Source organism: Tamandua tetradactyla, chromosome 3 (genome assembly GCF_023851605.1).
Source record: "Tamandua tetradactyla isolate mTamTet1 chromosome 3, mTamTet1.pri, whole genome shotgun sequence".
Classification (NCBI taxonomy): domain Eukaryota; kingdom Metazoa; phylum Chordata; class Mammalia; order Pilosa; family Myrmecophagidae; genus Tamandua; species Tamandua tetradactyla.
In genome coordinates, this window is record NC_135329.1 from 164,827,714 (window position 1) to 164,855,057 (window position 27,344).

The window sequence follows — 27,344 nt, forward strand, 5'->3', positions numbered from 1 at the left end:
AGTTCAAACAGCACGCAAGGCAATGCCAGTTCAGGGACCTCTTCTCCACTCAGAGTTCTTCGCTGGGCAATCCTTACTCATCTTCCTTTTTGTCCCAAGGAGTGTCTGAGACTCACCGTATCATCTATGGGGCTGTCTCAAGGGAACGCGTAGGATGTTTGCCACCTCTCATCCTACTTCTCTTTATTGTTATTGCCCTCTGGGCTATATAGAGATGTGGGGATGAATGAAAAACTTTAGAAAAGAATGAACTTTTAGAAAGGAAAATTTTAAAGTTTTGCATTTTCATGATTCAAAGTAAAATCAGAAACTTTTGTTTCTACCTTTGTTTTTGGTTAAGTCTTGGAGCAAAAGTCACACAAAGAAAGAAATTTATTTAAGGATTCTGACATGCAAACAGTGGACTAATGCCTTCCCTTAAAAAATGGAGTTTTTACTGAGATGTGTGACCAGGGACCCTATCATGGAAACTCTAAGTCACTCTACATGACATAGCCCCCTCTTTAGATATTAGTTTGGAATTTCAGTTTCCTGTGGTGACTTTGTGATCAGAAATTTAAAGCTTTGGGCCTTGTAGACTGAGGCATGATGGAAATCTTTCAAAGTTGGAACTCATTAAGTGTCAATGGGGAAAACTACATTGGTTGTTCATGCTAATGGAAAGGATCAATAGATAAAGCAAAACAACACAAAAGTCTTTGAATTAGGTACATAGTAAGGACATACTGATAATTGTGATGTTGAGAATTTGGGTGGAAAATCCAATAAGCCAGTTTCTGAGTAATAGAAGGAAAGAATGTGTCATCATACAATATGTTTCCTGGATAGGATAGTCAAGGTCTTCCATAACCTGTCCCTGGCTGTTTTCTCAAGTCGCTGTCTCCTGCTCCACAGTGTTATAAAACAGACCTAGGAAACATTTGTTCCTATTGCCTGACGCTCCCACAGTCTTCCTCCCCTTCCTTCCTTCTAGGCCTCTGGTGACCACAAGGCCTTCTCCAATCTCTCCATCCTTCACCCAAGTAACTTCTCCCAGCAACTACTCCTATATTGCCCTATATCGTGATTTCACACTTCCACGCTAATATCCCTCATCTTCTCATCTACATTTTCATGTTCTTGACAAGCAGGGCCCTCATCTTAACACTTCTTGGCGTAATTACCAAGGTTCAGGGCTGGGCACACACAGGAGATGCTCAGTAAAGAACAGGTGAATGAATGAGTGGCACCATGCGAGAAATTAGCCTTGCTTGTATAGTGGCTGTGGCTCTATGGATATGTGAAAACAATAGAATGCTTCTGCCTACCTTAATTTTACGGTGAACTGAATGAGGGTTTTAAGCACCATTGGCCTTTGAGGGTGAGTTGGCATGCATGGCTGACGTTCAACCACAAATGAGCTAGATTAAAAGGAAATAAAACATGTCATATAAAAAATATTGGTAGACTGAAACCACAGAGGAATAGGATGCTGACTTATCACAAAGTCCAATTTTTCTTAATTTAGATGAAGTTTAACCACCCCCCAGCTTAAACTCAAATATTTCCAACTACTTCTCATTAAAGAATTGCCATGAGAGAGTAAAATGCCTGAAACGGTAAATAATTACTAATCGTTACATTTTGAGTCATGAATAAAAGCCCTGGTCCATTTTTATCAGACTAAATATAAAGTAAAAAGTTTATTCCAGGCCAATTTAAATATTAGGATTTCTGGAACATGCAAGTATTTTTTTTTTCTTTAGATGAGCTTTTATATGTAAAAATGTTCTCTACCCTTCATTTCTTAAATATGCACTTAATAAGATACCCTTGAAATCTTCTTTCTAAAATGTGAAAACTAAGTTGTAGATGGTGATGTGGCTTTGCTTATGGAAAACTGAGTCAGTTTGTGGGAGAAGTGTTGATGAATAAACGGTAAGAGTAGAACTGTGGTTTCTGGACTTTCTGGGGCTCCTAGTCCCTTGAGGCTTATTGCTTAACACATCCCTGCTGCTGCTTTTCCTAGACACAAAAACCCAAGGCAAGGTGTCCTTATGCCTCCACAGTACTGAGATGCCATGAAGCACTTAGGTTGATTAACACTTCACTTACTTCCTGAAAAGGTTGTAGATCAAGAAGGTGGCTCTTTCTAGCAGCTGCGCTCTTTGTAGAGGGATGGGATCACCCTCATAGGTCATTTTGGTAGACTGCTCCTCTAACTTCTCCAATTGCCTTCTGAGTTGGAAAAGACTTTCTGCCAACAGTGTAAAGCTATTGAATAGCAAATGAAGATCAGAGGTAGTTTTTCCACTTAACAGTGGACAATTTTAATAAGTAATTGAGGATATTTACCAGACATCAAATTACATATTGAGTTAATTAATTGAATCAATTCAATTTAAAGTTATTAAAATGGAATAACTTTAATTATTAAAGTGACTGTTCTTTATTTCTATTTTCCTCATCTGCCTTTTCTCTAACATGCATGACATATGTTAAATGCTTTCTAATTTATACCTTTAGTTATAGATGAGAAATATTTTATGAAGTTTTGTCAACATCTGCAACCAAATCCCTTTTAATTATCCTTTGTCTAAAAATCTGTGAAATATGTATTAAGAATATGGCACTTAATAAAGGGCAAATAGAAAAAAATTAAAACTTTATAAAAAATACATGATGGGAAGAATCGTATCTGTAAGAACACCGAAGAAAACACAGATGTGAAGCTTCCCCCTCCCCCAATATATATAGTGTCTCAAGTTCTGAGCATTAACCAAAAATTACCAAGAACTTTCTCTAGAGAAAGGTATACTTAGAAATGCTTGCTCTTGGTTATTTGCTCGGAGTTTTACTGACTATGTGGTGAGCTCATCTCTGAAATAGAAGTGGTAGCTGGGGACATAAATCTACGGAATAGGGAGATTGAAACAGACATCCAGGGGGCCTCCAGCTCCAGAGGGGAGCAGGAGGTCTCATTGAACTTGAGAGGATCATCTGGCTCTGACAGCAGCTCTTTCTACTTAAAGCTGATTTCCCACACTGCACTGTGGAAAGAGCTGTCAAATCCATGTGGCAGTCAGGTGCTGATTTTTGGTATAAGCACCATTATTTAAGTTCTTCGTTGTCGCCTTTGTTGTTTATTTCGTTTTCACAACAATAAAGTGAAAAGAGTTTAGAATCAAAATATCTCCCCAAGGAAAATCAATATGCTTTAAAATGAGCTCAATGCCGTGTTTCTTTTAAGAAGTAGGTCTGGCAGGGCAGAGCTTTTAGTGAAAGCAGCTGAATTACTATATATTTCCATTGTATTAAATTGTACTGTTAGACTCCAATATTGGATATCAATAGAATATTTTCTTCTTTTCATTATATTTTCTAATTTTTCTTTCAACCAGATTTATTTTTGCATTTTTATCCTCAATTGCAAAGGAGAGGGTTATGTATCGATATCTGAATGTATGTATGTATATATATATAAAGGATGCCATATTGTATTAGCCATTTGAGATTTTTCACTTAAATTAAAAAATCACTGTGCTGAAAACACAGAACTAATATTTAACTTTGATATCTTAAGATACACATATAAAAACTGAGATATCGTTCTTCAAACTTTTGAAGCTAGTACTTCTTTATATGTCCTTAAAGAAAGTGTTGGTTTCAAAAACTAGTTTGAGTCATTTAAGGTTCATAACTTATATGTGAAAATGAAGAAATCTTTTGATTCTACAGGTGCTCCATTTTTAACCCCAAGGGAACAGAGATTAAACAGTTATACCACTACATTTGTTTTCAACTCGAGAATTTCCAGCAACTAATAAACCATCAATAAATTGAATGAATTAAGAGTTCTGGTTTAAGCCTGCAGTTCTCTGGCTTAGTGACAGTGAAGTTTGGTACTTCCTGTGGTTTTCACTAGAAACTAAAGTCAATTCGTTTTACCAGTTTTGAAGCTGGTCGAGCCCATTATGGAGTGGACCTCCGATGCAGGCAATTTGCTGCCGCCTCTTCCAGTCTTGCAGCTCTTCTATTAGCATGTTATTCATTAACAAGTCTGTTTCATTTACTATTTGTGTCATCTTACTGAGGGCTTCCTAAAAGAAATGATGATTACTGAAAAGATTTTCATGAGAAACAATCAGAAGACAGTCACAATCCAACCTGAAAAGCAGTTTGTCTGACCTGAGGGATAAATACTTGGTTGAAGTTTTTACTATTAGCCTCAATTTGCCAGTGCACTCGCTTTTCAAACAGTTAAATTATTGCAATTAAATAATGTCATGAGAAAAAAAAACATGGCCGCAGTTTAATACTGTCATAATATCTTCAATATTAATATGCTGAATTTGTAACTCCTGTGACAATAGTATTGAATCCTGTCTTAAAACCATATGTCCATTTTTTAAAAGGATGCTTATAAATTTAATTTATATTCTTATAAATATGTTCATGCATCTATTTTCTAAATGCTCTTTGAATAGATTTGAGCCTTTATGCATTAATTTTTGTTAGGATTTTATCTGGGATTTTGAAGGCACAATGAGATATAACTTTCAAAGGGATAAAAATGAAAAGATGTGAATTCTTGTCTCGGCTTTGCCACTAGTTATATGAATTTGGACAAACCATTTAACCTTGCTGGGATTTGGTCTTCTCTTCCATATAATCAGGTTAATGGACTGAATTATTTCCAGGTTCTTCCTCTCTTTAAAATCCTATTTCTAAGTAGAATAAGATGGCATGCATAAAATGTAAAGTATAAATTTATTATGCAAAATGCATTAAGTTTTACCTTGGATCAACTATTTGCATGCATAAAATATGATATATAGCTGTTTAAGTTTATAATTAAAGGTGAAAATAAATTATACATTTATTTTTACACAAATTCCTGAACAAAAAAAATGGAGATGAACTTTTTTAGAAATGAAATATTGATTTAGCAGTGACTCTGTTTAAATTTCAATCGCATTTTTTTCAAGGAGAGACAGTAAATTGAAATAGAGATGTTTGTGCTCCTTTAAAATACTTCATTGGCCTCTCTAAATTCTTCCCTCTGCTTGGAGGAGGAGTAGATTGAACATGCTCAGTTGTTATTGAATCATCCTGAAATCTGGAAAATAATTTAGCACAATGCCATTTCTTCAGAGTAGGAACTGGAGCTTTTATTTTCCCAATAAAATTTGAGTGTTCATCAAGTAATATTTTAACTATACATGTGTTGTAGAACCTATCCCTGCACATTAAGTACAAAAACTAGAATAGCCCTTACTGAAATAGTGACAAATAAAATGTACAGTACAGTAAATGACAATGTGCAGTAAATGTGCCACACATAAGCAGATTAAACACCCTAGAGAGGGCCAGTTCTGTAAACATAGGAAGAGTAGCATGGCAAACTGAATGGAACTTCTCTTAGAAACAGGGTAAATCAAACATAAAATCCAAGAGCTAGGGCAGGTCACGGTGGCTCAGCAGGCAGAGTTCTCGCCTGCCATGCCGGAGACCTGGGTTCATTTCCCGTTGCCTGCCCATGCAAAAAAAAATAGAACTAGTTTTAGGAAAAAGATTAAAACAGTAGGTAAAAGGCTTACTGAAATTCCTCACAAACCTTTCTTTTGAAGTCGAGACTGTTTAACATTTCTTGCAGAGTCACAATTTCCTGGTTCAACAGGGCACTGTTCTTGTCGCCCTGATCTGCAAAGGAAAAGAGACCAGATCTAGAGTCCTTTTCAAGGCAAAGCTTTTCTGCCCCTGAAGGCCAAGATTGTTGCGATCTGCCATCGAAACCAGCCTGGGACAGGAGCTAGGGCTGAATTGGGCAAGGGCCTACCGGAAGCCAGCTAAAGGAGGTGAGCTGAGAAGTAAGTCCTTGTCTGCTCATTTTGCCAGGAAGGATTACATCCAAGTATGCCAGAGAGGAGCTCTTTGTCTTATAGATCTTGAGGGAAAACCATCCTATGTTAATAACAACCTTGGTTGTTTGGGATAAGAAGGAAAGGGTGGGGGGCCTCCCTTTGTGCCCATAATTAAGTCATACGTGACTCCTTCTGTTGTCTTAACCACCCTTCTCTGATCCATTTTCTTTTATACAGGAGTTTTGTGAAAGTGCTTGGTAGAATATAGTGTTATCTACATACTCTCATGACCTAATAGACTAATTCTTTTGCTTTCCCTGTTTCTTTGCAAAATGGGCTAATCTCATGGTAAATTTAGGAGAATGGGAAGGAGGTACAAATTAATTTAAGAAAACTATCTAACTGAAAGAAAAACTGATTTATCTTCTTAAATGAGAAGATATGCAATATGCAAACATTGTATCATTTAACTTGATGTTAAATTTCATTGTTAGATTATAAGTGAGTGTTCATAGGAAACACTCTTGTCTGTGAAAAGTGAGTGTAGGGACTGCTGACCTGACTTGTGTTATTGTGAAAAAGAGGCCCCTGGGCAACACTCTGGTGAATCTCCTGATGAAACAGCACTAATTTCTGGGAACTTATCCCTCATTTTAATAATTCCAAAATTCATTAACTTCTAAATGCCTTTAGTTCCAAAATCTTGCTTATGTGGGATTTTATCACCTTAAAAATTTGTTAGCTAATACTTTTCAGTCTTCACCAGTAAAGATATAACTTGTTTCCCAGGTATTTTTCATTTTACTTATTACAAAGTGGGACAAGAAAAATATTTGTTGATTTAAGTGATAAGATGATTTTCATTCTTCATTATGTACATGAAGCACTGAAAGATATTAAAGTGACTTGAATCATAACGTATTAAACTCAGAATAATTTCATTGTTTAGAGTATTTTGTTAAGTTTGAATTCTGAAAATTGGTAATTTTTGATGATTGGGATAATGCTGCCTTTCATGAACTTGAATGCTTGATTAAATTTACAGTTGTTCTAAACTTTTCTTAGGATTATGGACCCCTTCGATAATCTGATGGAACCCATGTTTATGTCATTCATTTTTGAATCAGAAAATTTGTATGTACAGCCAATCACAAACATTTTGAATAATATTTTATGGGGGGGGGGTCAAGATATCTTGAAGATGCCAAGAGAAGAACACAAAAAAAGCTCACCTGTCACCTATGCCAGGGAAAAATCATTGCCTAGTATCCACCCTTTTAAATCTTAATTGAAAACTAAACATTTATCATAATCCTCCCTATTTACTGCAAGTTACATTTTAAGCTGACAAGAAGATGTCTATATTTTATAAAGGAAATGTTTATATCTGATTTTTTTTTTTTTTAATTACATGGACAGGCACTGAGAAGCGAACTTGGGTCTCCAGCATGGCAGGCGAGAGCTTTGCCACTGAGCCACCGTGGCCCACCTTATATCTGATGTATTTTTAAATTATTTAGAAATGATTTTAGAATTAAGGAAAGTTACAAAAATAGTGGGGTTCCCATATATACTTCACCAAGATTTCCCTAAGGTTAATACCTTACACAGCACAGTACAATGATTAAAACCAGTAAATTAACACTGATACAATCCTATTAACTATCAATACCTAATTCAAATTTCATCAGTTGTCCCACTAATAGCAACACACTTTCAACCATCACTCCACCATTAGATGTAAATCATAGGTCTTGAAAATATTCTCATTATCTCCCTCCATCTCTTAAAAAACATCTAACTGTAAAACAACTTCAATGTTTAACCACAAAAGATAGTCAAATAAACTGCAGTGTCTTACATCTTGACATTTATAAAATTATGTTTTTGAAGACTCTTTACGATATGGGGAGATAATAAAGAATAAAACTTTAATTAAAAATAGTACACAGAGCTGTATGCAAAATGATCTCAGTTTTATGAAAAAAATATGCATTTAGAAATACAGGGAAAAGCTGGAAGGAAATAATCAACATTTTGACAGTGTTTATCAGTAGACTCTTGGGGTTTGAATGTTTATTTTCCAAATTTTCTACTATGAAGCACATTTTAACTCTATAATGTGAACAAATTATATTTTAAAAAATTCACCAAGGGATAATTCTCTGCTAATTTAAGGCTAATTATTTTTCTTTTGCTAGTTGTGGTAATGGTATTTTGATTCTATAGCATAATGATTTTTTTCTGGAGATGGTTGATTAAAAAACTTATATTTACAGGGTGAAGGAGAAAGAGAGAGAGAGGGAAAGAGGGAGACCTAAATGAATAAATACTCCTTTCCTGCACCTATGCTCCAAAAAAAGACCTGGGGAAGTAAATCAAGTTTATTTATTGATTCTATCAATAAAGAAGAAACCATAGTTATGTCGTCTTTATGTTCCCATGTATGATTATGATAAAACCAAAACTTACCCATTGTCTGAATTGTTTTATATCTGTAGTCAAATTCATCTTGCAGATCTTCTAGGTATTTTGTGTCTTGCTCTGTCATCTTTTTACAAAAGAAAACACTCTGGTGTTACAATTAAGCATGTCAATGAAACAGCATCACAAGTATTTAAAATTTACCCTATTTGGCACTTCCAATTTCCAAAAGTATCCAAAAACTAACTATATTGAACCTACATTTCTGAAGAGCTAATTATATGAAAGTTAGCAATACTAGAAGAACAAAATTAAAGTTCTCTTCCAACTATTTACTCTTCCTGCATGTTTGGAAGTCTTTCAGCATTTTACCTCTCATTTTTCAATTAGCTCCAAATGATGCTACTGATGTAATCTTTTTTTCACCTGAGAATATGGACACTTTTTTCCCTCTTAGAACTTCTTGATAGTTCCATACAACTCTGTATTAATGCACTAATTATTAGCTTTCACTTAAAGTGTCCATTCTAATCTGCTGGAGGTTATGACAGTGAAATAATTTTTTGTCTCTCCACCTCTTTGGAAAAAAAGAAACTACGTTTCCTTTGTCTGTCTGTTCCTATCTTTGAGATTTTCCCTTACTGTGCTGGTTTGAAAGGAAGTATGCCCCCTAGAAAAGCCATGTTCTAATCAAAATATCATTTCGTAAAGGTAGAATAATCTCTATTCAATACTGTATGTTTGAAACTGTAATCAGATCATCTCCCTGGATGATGTGATTTAGTCAAGAATGGTTGTTAAACTGGATTGGGGACGACATGTCTCCACCTTTGGGCGGGTCTTGATTGGTTTATTGGAGTCCTATAAAAGAGGAAATATTTTGATTCTCGAGAGATTCAGAGAGCAGAGAATGCTGCAGCACCATGAAGCAGAGAGTTCACCAGCCAGCGACCTTTGGAGATGAGGAAGGAAAACACCTCCCAGGGAGCTTCATGAAACAGGAAGCCAGGAGAAGAAGCCAGCAGATGATGCCGTGTTCACCACGTACCCTTCCATTTGAGAGAGAAACCCTGAACTTCATCGGCCTTCTTGAACCAAGGTATCTTTCCCTGGATGCCTCAGATTGGACATTTCTATAGACTTGCTTTAATTGGGACATTTTCTCGGCCTTAGAACTATAAACTAGCAAATTATTAAATTCCCCTTTTTGAAAAGCCATTCTGTCCCTGGTACATGCATTCCGGCAGCTAGCAAACTAGAACACTTACTATTCTCCAAAGTTGATGATGTTTTCCTAATCAGACATGGCAAATATTAAGTGTCAAGATCTGAGCTAAAAGTTTTTCATAGATTATCTCATTTAATCCTCACAAAACTCCTAGGAAGTATGTTATCTTCTCTTTTACAGACGAAGAAATGACGGCTTATGATATGAAGTAATTTACTTGCCTGAGGTCACACTGCACCTCAGAGACAGAGTTTGACATGTAAGGCTGGCAGGTGGACACTAACCTCCACTCTTCACCAAAGCTAGGTCCTTGCTTCTTGGATTTCAAACTACTCTCTTCTTAGAAACCTGTGCTTCCTGCTGCCTATCTATGCCAAGAAATCTCTAAGGAAACATATACCTTTCGATAGCACCCCTTTCTTTTCAAACTCCAAATTTTAACCAGCTAAATTATTGGTTAAGAAAAGTATCAAAATTGAGGTCGTAGTGTTTGAATTTGTATCCCAACTCCGCAATCGACTGTCTCTATAAACTTGAGCAAATATCCTTGTATTTCAGCTTCTCCAATTGTAAAATGGGATGGAGCAGGAGGGGGAAGAGCAGGTAATAACAGTTCAGTATCTCATAAAAAGTTGTTTTAAGGAGAACATGAGGTAAATTAAACTGCTTCAAACAGTACCTGTACTGAGTACGTGCTAATACAGTAACTTTGACTACTCTTTTCATTCCCTCTTGCGATCTCTGGAAAGTTTCTTGAGGTTTATAAACCTCAGAAAAGAAATGAAGAAGCAACCATTGTTTGCCTACATTATCCTTTCAGCAACCTGCAGAGAAAATTATTTCATTTTTCATGTGAAAAAACTAAGGCTAAAAATCATTTAGAATGGCCCTATAAGACCAGACTAATCTTGTTTCAAAGCCGTTGCTTTCTTTTCACGACACCATAATATCACTTGTAACATCTCCCTTAAAATATTAAGTTTTTGATGAGCAATGACCTGTGAAAGCGTGTGAGTTCTTAGAAAGCTGAGAACTCACATCCACAATAAAATAAAATAGTGTAAAGCAGAAATATGCAGTAGTTTCATCTTCTGATCTCAATAAATTTAAAGCTAAAAGAAGGTGGCTGACTTGACCCCACCAGCAACCAGAAGCCAGTGTACAAGGAATTCACTAAAGTAGTTCAGCAACAATTGGAGGAAATCACTACTAAGAAACTCTGCATGACACTACCAACTAAATGTGCAGCACTCCACACAAATTTGCGTAAAGCTGATTCCCCAGCAGATGCATTGCAGTATCTACTCCAGTTTGCCAGGAAGCCTGTTGAGGCAGAAAGTGTGGAGGGAGTAGTCAGAATTCTCTTGGAGCATTATTATAAGGAGAATGATGCATCTGTGAGGCTGAAAATCGTGTCTTTGTTGGCTTATCAAAGACTGCAGGATTTTCACCAGACTGCATTATGGATGATGCCATTAACATCTTGTAGAATGAAAAGTCTCATCAAGTTTTAGCTCAACTGCTGGACACTTTGCTTGCAATTGGCACTTAATTCCCAGAAAATCAAGCTATCTAGATGCGATTAATTGACGTAGCCTGCAAGCACTGACAGAACCTCCCATGGTGTAAAAACTAAGTGCTTGCAATTACTTGGCAGTCTTGGTTCTTTGGAGAAAAGTGTCACAAAGGATGTAGAAGGCCTAGCGGCTAGAGATGTACAGAAGATTATAGGGGATTACTTCAATGACCAGGACCCGCGTGTCAGAACAGCAGTTGTCAAAGCCATGTTGCAGTTCCATGAAAGAGGACTGAAATTACACCAGACAGTTTATATTCAGGCCTGTAAATTGCTCTCTGATGACTATGAACAAGGGCGCAGTGCTGCAGCACAGCTTATCTGGGTTGTCAGTCAGTTCTATCCTGCCACTGGCCCAATTCCTTTGTCTAAAATTTGCTTAGTTGATGATGCATTTGGAAAAATTTGTGACAAGGTCAGTGATGGCTCCTAGGTGGTTCAAGTTCAAGCTACAAAGCTATTGGGCTCTATGGAGGAAGTCACTTCTCATTTCTTGGAGCAGACCCCTGACAAGAAGCTGACGTCAGCTCTGAGGAGGAAACACACTGCACATGAGCATGCCGAGGAACTTTATAGTTCAGGAGAATTTTCCAGTAGCAAGAGTGGGAGACAGTGCTGCCAAGGAAGAAGTAGATACGGGGGCTGTAAACTTGATTGAGTTAGGAGCTTGTGGAGCCTTTGTTCATGGGTTGGAAGATGAAATGTACGAGGTCTGCATTGCTGCTGTGGAGGCTCTCTGCATGCCGGCCCAGTCTTTTGCTGAGAAATGCCTTGACTGCGTGGTTGACATGTTCAGTGATGAAATTGAGGAAGTACATCTACAGTCCACATATACCATGAGAAAAATCTCTACCGATATCACCGTCTGAGAAGATTAGCTGGATAATGGGCTGGCTATGTTAGAGGATTCATCCCAGAGCCATTACAGAGGGTCTTCAAGAACTCCTATATTGTATTAATGTTTCAGCCAAAGGAGAGATTCATCTTGCATTGGTGGAGCTGTTGAAAAGTTTAGCCAAATACCCTTCTCATAAGGACTTCATATGGAAGTGCTTGAAATTTCTGGGAAGTCGGCATCCAACTCTGGTGCTTTCCCTAGTGCCAGAGCTCCTAAGCACCCACCCAATTTTTGACACAGCTGAACTAGACATGGATAATCCTGCTTACGTTGCAGTTTTGGTTCTATTTTCAATGCTGCTAAAACCTGTCCAACAATGTTCTCAGATCACGCCTTCAGGCACTATGCTGCCTTCCAGGATAGGCTTTCTCATCTTGTTCCAGCCTTGAGATTATCAGGAAGAAAACTAGTGTCAACTGTTTCCCCCAACATCATGCCTCATGAGGCTCCTTCCCAACAGTTTCTGCAGCATAGTCTTGAAACAATGTACAGTCTTCAGCAGCTGGACCCTCACGGAACCCAGGAACTGCTAGAGTTCACCATCAGAAATCAGCAAAGACTTGGAGGGTTTCAGTCTGAATTGGCAGGAGTAGCTATTTCCCTGCTACCTATCTTTGGTGTCAACTTCTTCTCGTCAAGGCCTTGCAGAAAAAAGTGTAGAATGTAGCTGCCCCTTTGTATTTAAAGCAGAGTGATTTGGCCTCAGCAGCAGCAACATAGATCATGGAAGAGAACTATAAAATGGAATTCTTGTACAGTCGTGTGAAGAATAAACAGGTAGTGATTACACATCATATGAAGCTGCAGGCCAAAGTCCTACAACTTATAGTAGCAGCATGAACTACTCAAGGACTTGACCCCTTATTTGGTATGTGTGAAAAATTTTACATAAAGTGGACTTTTTTCAGAGGTGTTTCATTGCTAACTTGCCCTACCTTCAGGACACCTTTGGGGACAAATTTCTTGACCTTATGCTCTGACTCATGACATCCATACCTACAGAAGTGGTCAAAATTCTATCTTCTTGCACCTCCCCCTCCCAGAGCAGATCCATAAAACCTCAGCCACTATTATTGAGCTGGAGGCAAGTCAGACAACCCTTTGTGGTTTACATCTGGGTTGGTGTTGGGCCTTGATGCTGATGCAACCTTGTAACATGTGCAGGATCCTCAGAGCACTGAGAAGGTACAGGGCTTATGTTCAGATGGCCTGGCTTAGATAATCCACCCCAGGCCAACAGACTTCCAGAATCCTGGCCCAGGGCATCACCAGCTCATCACTCAGGTGTATCTCTCCTACACTGCATGGACAGAACCATGCCAGGTGGAAGCGAAACTGCTGCTGGCCTGCAACCTCAATATACTCATTCCCAAATCCCCCTGGATTGAGGTGGCAAACCAGCATTGAGGGCACCATCCCCTTCAACAAATCTGTCAAAGTTTACATAATGCCTAAACCAAGCACTCTCGATAGCCATGGCTTCTAAAGACCTTTATATGTTTATCAGAGTGAACCAGGAGCCTTGTGACCCTTAACAGGGTAAATTACTTTGCAATAAATAAAAAGTTTCCAATCTAAAAAAATAGAAAAGCTAAAAGAAGTGAATCTCCTAGTACAAAAAGCATAGCATTAAGCCATAACCCTAAAAGTTTAATGTTAAAGGAAGTTACAAAAAGGCTTTCAAATATTATAATCGGTAACTTCAAAATGTGAACACCTAGTTATAACCTTCAAGAGCTCTCTCAATGGGGTGAGAATCCTTACAGAAGTGCCATAATGATGTAAGTAGAGGAAGTGTGTTGACCAAAACACATGGTTTTGCATCTATATCAGGTCAAGTTTCCTGGGACAGTGATTGGGTACACTTGATTTATGAAAAGGTGCTCTCAGGAGAAAGGACATTACAGGGAGGGGGATAGGGCAGGAGAAGGAACTGAACAAGGATGTGGTCTCAGGTAGGGCCTAGCTTCTGTCTGATTCCACGAGGAGCTCTAGAGCATGATCTGCACCCTAGAGTTAACCCCATTCTGAGACAAAGATCTGGACCTTTGTACCCCCCTGTCACCAGCGATTGCCCGCAGGCAGCTGTGGACAGCTGGCCTGGGAAAGGGAACTGGTGGGGCTTCAAAAGGTGGGACTCTGCTACACTGCTTCTCTCAGGAATTCAAAAAGAATTTGTCCTGGAAACAAACCCATCTATGTGTTTAATTAATATGCTGAAGTACTCCTACTATAATAAAGGACTCCTCTCCTGACTTTATATGAGTGTAGAGTTAGTAGGGCTCTTGGTTTGAGCATTGTAATATGCCAAGGCATTTTGTCCTAGATGGGTCTGAGAACCTGATTCTGTCTTGCAACAGCGTACGCACCAGCATTTGTAGGCGTGTTTTACTTGCTATGGAGGGTGACTAAATCAGAAGTCTGAAAATAAATGTTCAGAAATCTTGCCATTTAAACCCTCTGCCTATATATTAGAAAATTAAGGGCCAGTTTACCCATAAACATCTACAGTTATTTAATTGTAGAGAGTTATTATTTTTGTGAAGAGCAAGGAAATGAACGTTACATAAATTTTGGAAAGGAAAAATAGCACTGTATTTTATATACAAAATGAAGGAAAGTTGGTCTCATTTAAGAGCGCTTCTCTAGATCAATAAAATTGATAAACCTCTAGCAGACTGATCATGAAAAATAAAGAGAAAATGCAAATTAGCAAAATTGAATGTGATAGCTGACATCAAATTCTACAGATATTAAAAAGCTAATAAAGAATATTACGAACTTTTGCTAGTAAAAACTTAGGTGAAATGGACAAATCTCTTGAAAAAAATTCCTAAAGCTCATTCAATGTAGCATTATTCTGCCATAAAAGAAATGTTGTTCTGATACATACCATAATAGAGATGAACTTTGAAAGCATTGCGTTATGAGAAATAAGCCAGATACACAACGCTTATGTCACAAAACGTAATGTGAATAATACAATAATAATATTGCATTGTTCAATATCTAAAATATCTAAAATAAATAGGTCAATAGAGACAGAGTTAGATTGGAGGTTACCAAGGGCCAGCAGGAGGAGAGAATTGGGAATTGCTAAATTTGTAGAGTTGCTGTTAAGAGTCATAAAAAGTCTTGGTGATGGTAGCACATCAATGACATTACGATCGAGACCACTGAAGCAGACACTTTAGAATGGTTAAGATGGGAAACTCCGTGTTATATCAAATTGCCACAATAAAAATAAAAAAGAAGAAACAGACAACCTTGAATAGCCTTGGTGGAGATTGAATTACATCGTTCATGAAAGGCATATTCAGGTCTCAGCCCCTAGTCCCATGGCTGTGAACACATTTGTAAACAGAACCTGTGGAGATGTTATGAGTTAAGGTGTGCCCCACCCGAATGAGGGTGGCCCTTATTCCAATATGGTTGAAGTCCTTTTAAGCACAGGGAATTGGACACAGAAAGGGAAGCAACTGAGAGCAGCCAGAAGCTGGAAGTCAACAGAACCCAGCAGAGAAAGAAGATACTGCCACATGCATTGCCATGTAACAGAGAAGTCAAAGAATCCCAAAGATTGCAGATGAGCCAGAACATACATACTCCAGGAGAAAGCAAGTCTTCTAGCCTCTCTGTGAGCCCATAAATTCCCGTTGTTAAGACAACCCATTGTTTGGTGTTAGTTTTAGCAGCTAAGAAACTAAAACTAGCCCTCCATCAAAGCTATTGACACTGTAGTATAAAACATTCCCACAAAGAAATCTTCCCACTAATGAATATACTGGATGAGAGGTACTTATCAGCAAATTTCCTTGTGATTTCTTTTTAGTCTAACTTTGGGCACATAGAAGAAAGATGTTGTTGTAGTGCACGCAGACAATCAGGACTCTTCCCAGCTATCTCTAAGGACACTCACCTGCACACTGTTTTTAATGGCAGCCACTTTGTGCTCCACATTCCTCTGTCTTTCTGAAACTGAAGAACTTTGTAAGGATTTCTCCAAGGGTCCCTGGAAAAAGAATGTCTTGAAATTTCACTGGTGTTGATAAAACAGGTCTATGACAGATGTAGCATATGAGACTAACTTTGAACTGAAGTTTGAATCAATATTGTATTTATTATTCTACAGCCATTAAAAATCATGCAGCAGAAGAATATTTGATGACATATAAGTGGAGTTAAATTGCCAAAGGACAGAGAAGATTATAAAAACAGCATTTTTATTATCTCAATAGTCTATATCTGTATATAAGTATATATATATATCTGGAAATACATGCATATATGTATAGGCAAGTAAACTTGAGTCCATATGATTGGAAGAACACACATACAAAATGTTATCAGTTGGTTATCTCTGAGTAGTGGCATTATACTATTTTATGATTTAAAAAATTCCCAATATTCTGTAACAACTCTATGTTATTTTTGAAATTCTATAAAACTAGTACATTCATTTAAAAATCAATGAAAACCACATTAAGTTGGGTTCAAATGTAGAATTGGGGATGTTGAATCTGATGAGATTCATTTCTACACTACAACAAAAGGGGGTTTACTAAAGAAATGTAAAAATGTTAGCCTAGTTAAGCACAAAAGCTAATCAGCTTTTCCAGGCACTATTTCTTGGCAACTCTAATAATCTGACCCAACACTTGCTGTGTTCATTAGAAATTCAGTTACACAGATAAGCAGAAATGAGCATTAGAGATGTTACAACCCCTTCAGCTTAGAGTTGGGGGTAGGGATTGGGATAGGGAAGAAGTCGTGGTTGGACGATTGATGACTGAGATTCATAGCAAACCAGTGGTGAAACCTCATGTATAACATTCTTTTAGCTACACCACATTCTAAACTTCAGGTAAACTCCTTCTAAAATTCCCCAAGACTACATTTGCTTCCTTTCTTGTTACAGTCTTCATTATTTGTCTACCTATTTGAAATTTAAAAATCAGTGCTTCTTTTGTGTTGGCCTGTGGTACTGGCAGATTATTTTCAGGTCACTCTGATGAGTGTGTACTCAAATAAATGTTTTGATTTGACTGACATTTGATGGGGACAACACACGCACACACACACACACACACACACATATACACTAATATCACTAGAGATGAGAATGGATAGCTAAGAAAGGAATTTTTTGTTTATCATATATTGGTAAATAGCCGCTTAATTTTTACCCCACAACAGTGAATCAAACTATATTTACTCTAGACACTGCCTATATTTTATATTAAATAAAATTATACAATCCCTCTTCTTCCCCCCAAAACAGGAATGCTATATTGTTAAAATTTTATACTTCTCTAAAAACAACCATAATCTGTGATAACTAAACCAAGAATTTTTAAAAGTTGAGAAAATATTTTCCTTAGAACTTCAAAAAAATATGTAGTGGTATGCTGTACTAAATTGTGGAGCATGTAATTTGGAAAATTGATTATTTATACTCTCTTTTATTCAGATTAACTGAGAAAAGTATACCTTAAGGATTTCATTGATTCCTCATTGTTTAAATGGGGGCTTTAAATTCATTTAGAATGTTGGAACAGAATATAATAAAAAACATGGCAGGGAAAAATACAGTCAAGCATTGAACAAGTAAGTATTTATGAGTTTCTGTGAGACAAAATTCCTGTTTGTGTAGAAGTTTAAAGGTCAGAGTAGGAAATAGGGGACTACAGAAGGGTTTTGAGCAAGACTGGTCTTGACAACAAATGTACTGAAGGAAGCAGCATCCAAAAGGTAGTTAGGAACCCAGCCAGGAGGTGGTTCCTATATTCCAACACTTCTGCGGTAAGACCCTGAGCAAAAGCATGGTCAGTGGAAACAGAGAAGAAGGTCTAGACGAAAACAGACTTTTAGCAATAAACACTGAAAAGACTTGGTAACTATCTCAAAATGGAGGCAGAGAAAAGGCACAAGGCAAAGATAACCCCAAGACTTTCATTCCAAGTGACTGAAAGAATGGTGGCACCATTACTATAGAAAAAGCTGGTTCAGAAACAGTTAAGAAGTTCTGCTTCAGAAAAATTAAATTCAAGATGTGTGATGGGTTGGACGCTGGTTTGAAATGATGTATATACCCTAGAAAAGCCATGTTTTAATCCTAATCCCATTTTGCAAAGGCAGCCATTTCTTCTAATCCCTATTCAGTACTGTATGTTTGAAACTGTAATTAGATCATCCCCCTGGAGGTGTGATTTAATCGAGAGTGGTTGCTGAGATGGATTAGGTGGAGGAGTGTCTCCACCCATTTGGGTGGGTCTTGATTAGTTTACTGGAATCCTATAAAAGAGGAAACAGGGTGGGCCACAGTGGCTCAGCAGGCAAGAATGCCTGCCTGCCATGCCAGAGGACCCGTGTTCGATTCCCGGTGCCTACCCATGTTTAAAAAAAAAAACAAAACAGGAAACATTTTGGAGGGGGATTCTAAGAGAGGAGAGAATGACATAGCCACAAGAAGCAGAGAGTCTACCAGCCAGCAACCTTTGGAGATGAAGAAGGAAAATGCCTCCTGTGGAGCTTCATGAAGGGAAGCCAGGAGAAGAAAGCTAGCAGTTGATCCCATGCTTGCCACATACCTTTCCAGATGAGAGAGAAACCTGACCCTGTTCACCATGTGCCTTCTCACTTGAGAGAGAAACCCTGAACTTCACTGGCCTTCTTGAACCAAGATATCTTTCCCTGGATGCCTTAGATTGGACATTTCTATAGACTTGTTTTAATTGGGACATTTTCTTGGCCTTAGAACTGTAAACTAGCAATTTATTAAATTCTCCTTTTTAAAAGCCATTCCGTTTCTGGTATATTGCATTTCGGCAGCTAGCAAACTAGAACACCCCCCATAAGATATATACTAATATATTATCTTAATATGTACTAATCCCCAGTACCTCAGAATGTAACCTTATTTGGAAATAGGGTTGTTATGGATGGAATTAGGCAAATTAAAAAGAGGTCATACTGGAGTCCAATATGACTGGTGTCCTTATATGAAGAAAAAATTTGGCCATAGACAGAGAGACAGGAGGGGTGCATGCCACATGATGACTGAGGTAAGGAACACCATGGATGGCTGGCCTGCCAGAAGCCAGGAGAGAGAGGCAGGGTACAGATTCTTCCCTACAGACTTTGCAGAAAGCATGGCCTTGTGAATACCTTGAGTTACGATTTCTAGCCTCCACCACTGAGAGACAATAAATTTCTGTCATTTTAAGCCACCCAGTTAGTGGACCTTGTTATGGCAGATCTGGGATCCTAATACAAGGTGATAACAAAATCACAGATTTTAGAAATACTACCTGGACCGGCATGTTGGCTGCGGCCAATATTCTTCTCTCTTCCCTTAAACAATTTGAAATAACCACGGCTACATGCATTGGATTTCCATGAAACTTTCCCTGAAAAAAGTGAATAAAAATAATTAGCATAAAAGTGTAACTATAGGCACCATAAGGAAACATCACTGTTTACAAGTTAACAGTAATCTCGTTTCACTATCCACTCTCACTAAATATGTGAAATTGTTTGAGATTTGTTCTGGCAGTTTACTCTACTATGAAGCAGTAGAAGCTGATCTCCTGTGAACATAGACTCCCACTTGACAGATTTCTCTTTGTCTTCAAAAACTATTTTTTATAATAAAAAATTATTATTGGAAACCTCTATATGAAAGTCCATGCACTCACACTCAGGAGGGTTAGTTTACTTCAGGTTTAAGATGGGATTTAGATGAAAAGAGTTCCTTTCTTGCAAATTATTATGAACCAGGGTGGTGCAGTCCTTCACCCACTAACTCTGGGCTTCAGGGTGTGATGAGAGCATTTCTTTTTGTCCTTGTTTGGTGTTCATGTCAACTAGCTCATAACTATACTGATACATGAGACTGAAGCAATAGCATACATTTTAGCAAAAATATTTCGTGACATCTAAGTATATACATCTTTGATGAGCAAGGCTAATAGTGCAGATATTGCAAACGGACAGTCTGTGGCCCTAATTCAGCCATCAAGTATGCTGTGTAAATTAAAATATTGCAGGCCCTTCAGAGAGCGCATGTTCTATCCAGGTTTGTCAAAGTGCCCTTCAGTGAGTAACCCAAGCACTCATCTACCTTACCTGCTAGGCTCCTATAGGTGTCTGAGTTTTCCAACCTTGGTTTACAAGACTAATTTGAATGACACCATCATTTTAATCAATAATGCTAAATTTTGTTTTTGAACTTTTCCCAAGGCAAGACTAATAGGAAGCACAATAGAAAATGCATGTTTTTAGTTTTCCCTGTGCCTTTCCCCCTGAAGGAGGACTAATGATCCATGAAATGGCTAAAAGGTCAATAGCAGAGAAAATAAAATAATAATCCACCAAGCAGAAAATAAACTATTAATCAAAAACAGATTCTATGGACATTCTGCGTTCACGAATTGGAAGACTAAATTCATGTCTTCCAATAAATCAATTCTACCCAAGGAGATTTACAGATTCAATGCAATCCCTGCCAGAATTCCAGCAGCTTTCTTTGCAGTAATGGAAATGCCAGTCATCATATTTATATGGAAAGGTTAGCGATCCTGAATAGTCAAAACCATAGAAAAAGAACAAAATTATAGGATGCACACTTCACATTTTAAAACTTATTATAAAAATACAATAATCAAATCAGCAAGGTACTAGCATAAGGACTGACAGAAACCAAAGGAATCAAACTGAGAGTTCAGAAATAAACCCTCACATTTATGGCCAGTTGAATTTTGACAAGGGTGCCAAGACCTCTTAATTGGGAAAGAATGTTTTATTCAACAAATAATCCTGGGAAAACTGGTGTGTTAGTTAGATTCAGTTGTCAACTTGGCCAGGTGAGCATACCTAGTCTTGTTGCTGCGGACATATACCAATGGTACGTGAACCTCATCTGTTGCCAATTACATCTGCAGTCAGCTAGGAGGCGTGTCTGCTGTAATGAGTGACGTTTGACTTAATTGGCTGGTGCTTAAATGAGAGAACGCAATGTAGCACAGCCTAGCAGCTCGGCATTCCTCATCTCAGCACTTGCAGCTCAGCCCAGGCCTTTGGAGATGGAGAAAGAAATTACCCCGGGGAAAGTTGTTGGAACCCAAGGGCCTGGAGAGAAGACCAGCAGAGACCATCCTGTGCCTTCCACATAAGAAAGAACCTCAGTGGAAAGTTAGCTGCCTTTCCTCTGAAGAACCAACAAAATAAATCCCCTTTTATTAAAAGCCAATCCATCTCTGGTGTGTTGCATTCCAGCAGCTAGCAAACTAGAACAACTGGATATCTGTAAAGCAAAAGAATGAAGGTTGACTTTTACCATATACCATATAAAAATTCAACTCAAAATGATTGAAGATCTAAATATAAGAACCCAAACTATAAAAGTCCTAAAAGAAAATATAGGGAAGCACCTTTAAGAACTTGTGTTAGGCAATGGTTTCTTAGACTTTACACCAAAAGCATAAGCAACGAAAGAAAAATTGATAAATGGGACTTCATCGAAATAAAAAACTTGTGCATAAAAGAGCTTCATCAAGAGACTAAAAAGATAGCCTACAGATGGGAGCAAGTGTTTGGAAACGACATATCCAATTAAGATTTAATATCCAGAATATATAAAGATTATCCTACAACCCAACAACAATAAGACAAACATCTCAATTTTTTTGTTTGTTTGGTTTTTTTTTTGTCGTCGTTTATTTTTTCCATGGACAGGCACTGGGAATTGAACCCAGGTCTTTGGCATGGCAAGTGAGAAATCTGCCTGCTGAGCCACTGTGGCCCACCCAACATCTCAATTTTTTAAATGAGCAAAAGACTTGAATAAAGATTTCTCAAAAGAAGATATACAAATGGCCGATAAGCACATGCAAAGATGTTCAATATTATTAGTTGTTAGGAACATGCAAATCAAAACCAAAATGACATGCCATTTTATACCCACTGTGGAAGACAATTTGAAAGATCCTCAAAAAGTTAAGTATAAAATTATCATATGATCTGGCAATATACTCCCATAGAATTGCAAGTAGGGATCAAGCAGACATACACACATCGATGTCCATAGTAGCATTATTCACAATTGCCAAAAGATGGAAGCAACCCAAGTGTCCATCAACAGATGAATGGATAAACAAAATATCGCATATACATATGATGGAGTATTATTTGGTTGTAAAAAGGAATGAAGTTCTAACACACGTGAAAATATGGATGAACCATGAGCACATTATGTTGAGTGAAATAAGCCAGACACAAAAAGATAAATGTTATATGATCTCATTGATATGAAATAATTAGAATATACAAATTCACAGAGTCAGAAACTAGAATGTAAGTTGCCAGGGGCTACGGGGGCAGTAAGGAATGAGGAATTAATGCTTAATTGGCACAAGATATCTGTTTGGGGTGAAAGAAAAGTTTTGGTAATGGATGGTGGTGATGATGACACAATATTGTGAAGTAATCAACACCACTGAATTATATACTTGAAAATGGTTAAATGAGAAATTTTAGGTTGTATATATGTTACCAGAATAAAAAAAATTTAAATATATGCTGTACATCACAAAGAATGAACCGTAATGTAAACTATGGACTATAGCTAATGGTATAATTATAATGATATTATTTTATCAGTTTTAACAAAGGGTACCACACTAATGCAAAATATTATTAACAGGGAAAACTGTGAGTGTGGGAGGGTATTTTTTAAAAGTAGATTATACAGACTAGTAAACCAAAGGATCTTTTTAGAAAAGAGGTTACTGGTTATAAGCATTTTTATATTTACTACTGCCACAATTTCATAAGCTGATGTGTGTTATTGAACATTTCTATCTGTAAAACTAAGATAAACACTGAGTATTTGGATTCCTGCCTCTCCACATTCTACAACCATCAAAACTCTTTTTTTTCAATCCTTTAAATCAGAAAACTCCAAAAAGAAAAGAACAAAAATTAATGTGCATTACTGAGAATATACTTGGAAAAAGTGAAAGCAGGGTCTTGAGTAGACATTTGCACACTGATGTTTATGGCGGCGTTATTCATGACACCCAATGGATGGGGGTGGTTGAAGGATACATCGACTGAGAAGCAGAAGGATGAACTGTGGTGTATACATAACTACAGAAAGGAACAGAGTCATGAGGTCATGAGGCATGTAATGAGGTGAATGAACCTTGAGGAAATTATGTTGAGCAAAATAAAACAGAAACAAAAGGACAAATCTTATATAGTCTTTTTAGAAAATACTTATAAAAAATTTGCCTAAATTGTAAACTCTTACAGCAGTGTGGTAGTTAGATTCAGTTGTCAATTTGGCCAGATGAAGGCACCTAGTTCTGTTGCTGTGGACATGAGCCAATGGTACCGGAACCTCATCTGTTGCTGATTACATCTGCAGTCGGCTAGGAGGCGTGCCTGCTGCTGTGAATGATGTTTGACTTAATTGGCTGGTGCTTAAATGAGACAGCACAATGTAGCACAGCCCAAGCAGCTCAGCATACATCATCTCAGCACTCGCAGCTCAGCCCAGGTCTTTGGAGGTGCAGAAAGAAATCACCCCGGGGAAAGTTGTTGGAACCCAGAGGCCTGGAGAGAAGGCCAGCAGAGATCACCCTGTGCCTTCCCACATAAGAGAGAACCTCAGTTGAAAGTTAGCTGCCTTTCCTCTGAAGAACTAATGAAATAAACCCCCTCTTATTAAAAACCAGTCCGTCTCTGGTGTGTTGCATTCCGGCAGCTAGCAAACTAGAACAAGCAGTCACGTTTATTCCTGAGCTTCAAGTCTTAAATTTTGAGATGCTGTGTATAACCTGGTATTTCCCTGGAACTTTGGGCACCTGAGTAACATCTAAGATTCAGAGTTAGAGTTCTGCAGCTCTGTAAATCAGCATTATTCCATACAGCAATTGTTAAAGAAACTGAAAAAGAGATCAGACTTCAATTAATGATAAGACTGAAGATGATCTGGTTGGGACTAAGGTAAATCAGAACATAGGGTAAAAGATAATATTGTATGCATTTTAGGACTTCACCTACTGAAGGGAGGTGAAGATGTTTATTTTGTCCAACTAAATTTTCTCCAGCATACAATCTAACTTAACCAATCCAGCCAGTTCATTTAAACAACCTAAATACACGGAGCCTAGAATTGGGAGTCAGATCTTGTAATCCTATACAGCTTAACATAATACCCTGATATATTCCAGAGTATGCTGGGAAGATAATTAAAAAGTATTGGCAAAGTTCCTTGAGGGACTAGAGAAAAAAATATGAAACTATTAAACTTCCCTATCTGGGAAATTCCCGATACTCTCTCCAACATCAGGGGCTCCCATGTTAATAGGACAAGCCCTTGATCTTGGGGCTTGTGCTTGTGAAATTTATCTCTGTAATACAGAAGCTAAGCCTACCTATAATTATTCCTGAGTCACTTCCATAGAACCTCTTTTATTGCTCGTATGTGGCCTTTCTCTAAGCTCAATTCTGCAAGTAAATTCATCACCCTCCCGCCTACATGGGACATGACTTCTAGGGGTGTAAGTCTCCCTGGCAATGTGGGACACAAGTTTAGGGATAATTCTGGCCCTAGCATTGTGGGATTGACAATGTCTTCTTGACCAAAAAGGGAAAAAATGTAACAAAAAATAAGGTATGAGTGGCTAAGAGATTTCAAATAGAGTCAAGAAGCTATTATGGACGTTACTTTTATGCAAGCTTCAGCCAGATATTGCCAACTGCCATGGTATGCCAAGCTCCAGCAGTATTCCTGGAAACTTTAAAGAGTACCCAGGGCTCTATCTGAGATTTTATAAAAGTTTCACTCATTAAGTTTACGTTTCAGAAACTTAAAACTTCCAGATTGTTCCTGTGCCTAATAAGCCCTGAAACCCAGCAGCCCCAGTCTCTTCAAGAACATCATCTAGTTTCAACCCTCTACCCCATAATGTCCACACCCCTTTTCAACATGAAGAAGTTAGAACATTCATTGCCCATACATCCCTGAAGATAGGAAGAAGGATCAAATGAGAGGGAGGAGTTGATAGGATTTAACAAATGACTGTCACTACAGAATCACTATACTGATATTTCTTGTTAGTCTCCAGTGTATTGAAACAGCTAGAAGGAAATACCTGAAATTATGGAACTGTAACCCATACCATACTTTGTAATTTGCATACTTTGAAATTTTCCACTTTTCTGCCTGTATGTTCTATTTCAAATAAGAAATGTTAAAAAAAGGATATTATTGAAGTTTAAGAAATTAAAAAAAAATGAATGTGACACAACAACATAGATGAACCTTCAGGACATTATGTTAAGTGAAATAAGTCAGACAGGAAAGGACAAATATTGTATGATTCCACTGATATGAAATAATTATAAGATGTAAACTCATAGACGTAAACTATAGAATATAGGTTGCTATGATATAGAATAAGACTAAAGAATGGGGAGTGGTTGCTTAATATGTGCAGACTGTTTTGGAAATGGATAGAGGTAACAGTAGCACATTATTGTGAGACTAATTAACAGCGTTGAATGGTGTGTGATTGTGGTGGAAAGAGGAAGTTTAGAGCATTATGTCACCAGAAGGAAAGTTGGAGGTTAAAATATGGGGATATATAACACAGAGAATTTTGTAGTGTTCAATGTCCATGATTAATTGTACAAATATAAGAAAGTTCTTTTATGAACTAGAACGAATGTATGAATTATGACAGGGAGTTAATAATAAAAGGATATATGAGGAAAATGTACCTATTGCAAATCATGGCCTACAGTTAACATTAATATTTTAATTCTTTTTCAGCCACAATAACAAATGTACCACATCAATACAATGGATCAATAATGGGGGCAGGGGGGAAGGGGTATGGGAGGACATGGGTTTTCTTTTTTCTTTTTCTTTTTTTTCTGGAGTAATGAAAATGTTCTGAAATTGACCATGAGGATGTATGCACAACTATGTGATGTTATGGTGAGCCAGCGATTGCATACTTTGGATGAATTGTATGGCGTGTGACAATATCTTAATAAAATTGCACTAAAAACCTGAATGTGACTCAAGCTCACTTTAAAGTGATCTTAATTATTAAACAGGGATTCCAAATTTCTGATTTCTACATTTTGGGATGCTCAAATCCTCTTTGGTTAGAATTTGTTTCTGTGGTTAATTTCCTCATCTATTAATTTTTTCACATATATCACATCCAGTTCCCCAAGAAAAGCTATGCTTTCTCATTTTGCCTTTAATTTCCTTAAAAAATATTCCACCATTAAAAACAAAGCCTGCTTCTGGGGCTAACTTTGGAGGTTCTGTTAATTCTGTAAACTTGAAAACTCACCCCCTCCAAGACCAACAGTCCCACGAGACCCTAGGAATCACCATGGCCTGTCTTTGTTTTTCTCACAATGATGGGAATATTTTGTTGTTCATCATTCACACATTATCTTTCACCTTTTCTTTGCCCCACTGTACTCTTTCTCATTTTCTTTCCTACTTGAACTTCTTGTTCCTTCCCTTTCAGATGTAGTCCCTCCACCCCTCATCTTTTGAGGTTAGATTACTCATTTTTTCTCCCATTAAGAGCAAGGAATCACCATTGCTTTCCTCTAAGCTATCTTTTCACTTTTCTTTTGCATTTTTCCTAACTCGGTCCTTTATTTAAAATCTATGAGACAAAACATTTTGTGAAAAAGCGATCACTATAGATTCAGTCCCAAATTAGCATTTTTATTTTCATAAATATCAAAGATGTACTAATGTTCACCCTTCAGTTGTTACTAGTATATGAACCTTAAAAAAACAAAACAAATGAACCCTTAACGTGTATTGGTGGGAGGAGCAAATACAATGAAAGCCATAGGAAGAAAAGCTGCCAGTTTTCTATTGTGTGTCTGTCTTTTATGCATATGCATTGCAAGTGTGTCTTCTTCTCTGGGGCTTGTCTTTCCATTCTCTTACTGAGTAGAAGATTTTAATTTTAATAATGTCAAATCAAATTTATTAATCCTTTCTTTTATGCTTAGTGCTTTCTATAACTTAAGAAATCTTTTCCTAACCTGCAGTACTGGAAATTTTTCCTACATTATCCTTTCAAATCTTTATAGTTTTTCCTTCACCTGTAATTCAGTTACATCTGTCAGTAATGAGAGACCCCTTTCGTTTTTTTTTTTCCACACAGATAACCAGTTCCAGCAATATTTATTGAAAAGCCTATTATTTTCTCACTGCTCTGTAGACAAATCTGTCATAAATCAAGTGTCCATATGTGTGTGGGGTTGTTCCTGGACTCATTCCATCTTGTGGTTCTGTTTATCCCTTGCTCCACCAATGGGATGTCT

General features: G+C 37.4%; 1 protein-coding gene and 1 pseudogene across 2 annotated transcripts in view; one reads left to right on the plus strand and one right to left on the minus strand.

Moving 5' to 3' along the window:
• Positions 1-27,344, minus strand: part of STAT4 (signal transducer and activator of transcription 4) — a 103,538-nt gene that overhangs the window by 25,968 nt on the left and 50,226 nt on the right. For both annotated transcript variants that reach the window (XM_077154496.1, XM_077154498.1), the window contains exons 5-11: positions 19,280-19,378; positions 15,889-15,981; positions 8,316-8,394; positions 5,597-5,682; positions 3,928-4,079; positions 2,095-2,253; positions 1,308-1,400 (exon numbers count right to left, since the gene is read on the minus strand). In XM_077154496.1, the coding sequence (XP_077010611.1) occupies positions 1,308-1,400; positions 2,095-2,253; positions 3,928-4,079; positions 5,597-5,682; positions 8,316-8,394; positions 15,889-15,981; positions 19,280-19,378 (761 nt within the window). The remainder of the gene's footprint in view (positions 1-1,307; positions 1,401-2,094; positions 2,254-3,927; positions 4,080-5,596; positions 5,683-8,315; positions 8,395-15,888; positions 15,982-19,279; positions 19,379-27,344) is intronic.
• On the plus strand, positions 9,684-13,455 carry LOC143676827 (integrator complex subunit 4 pseudogene; annotated as a pseudogene).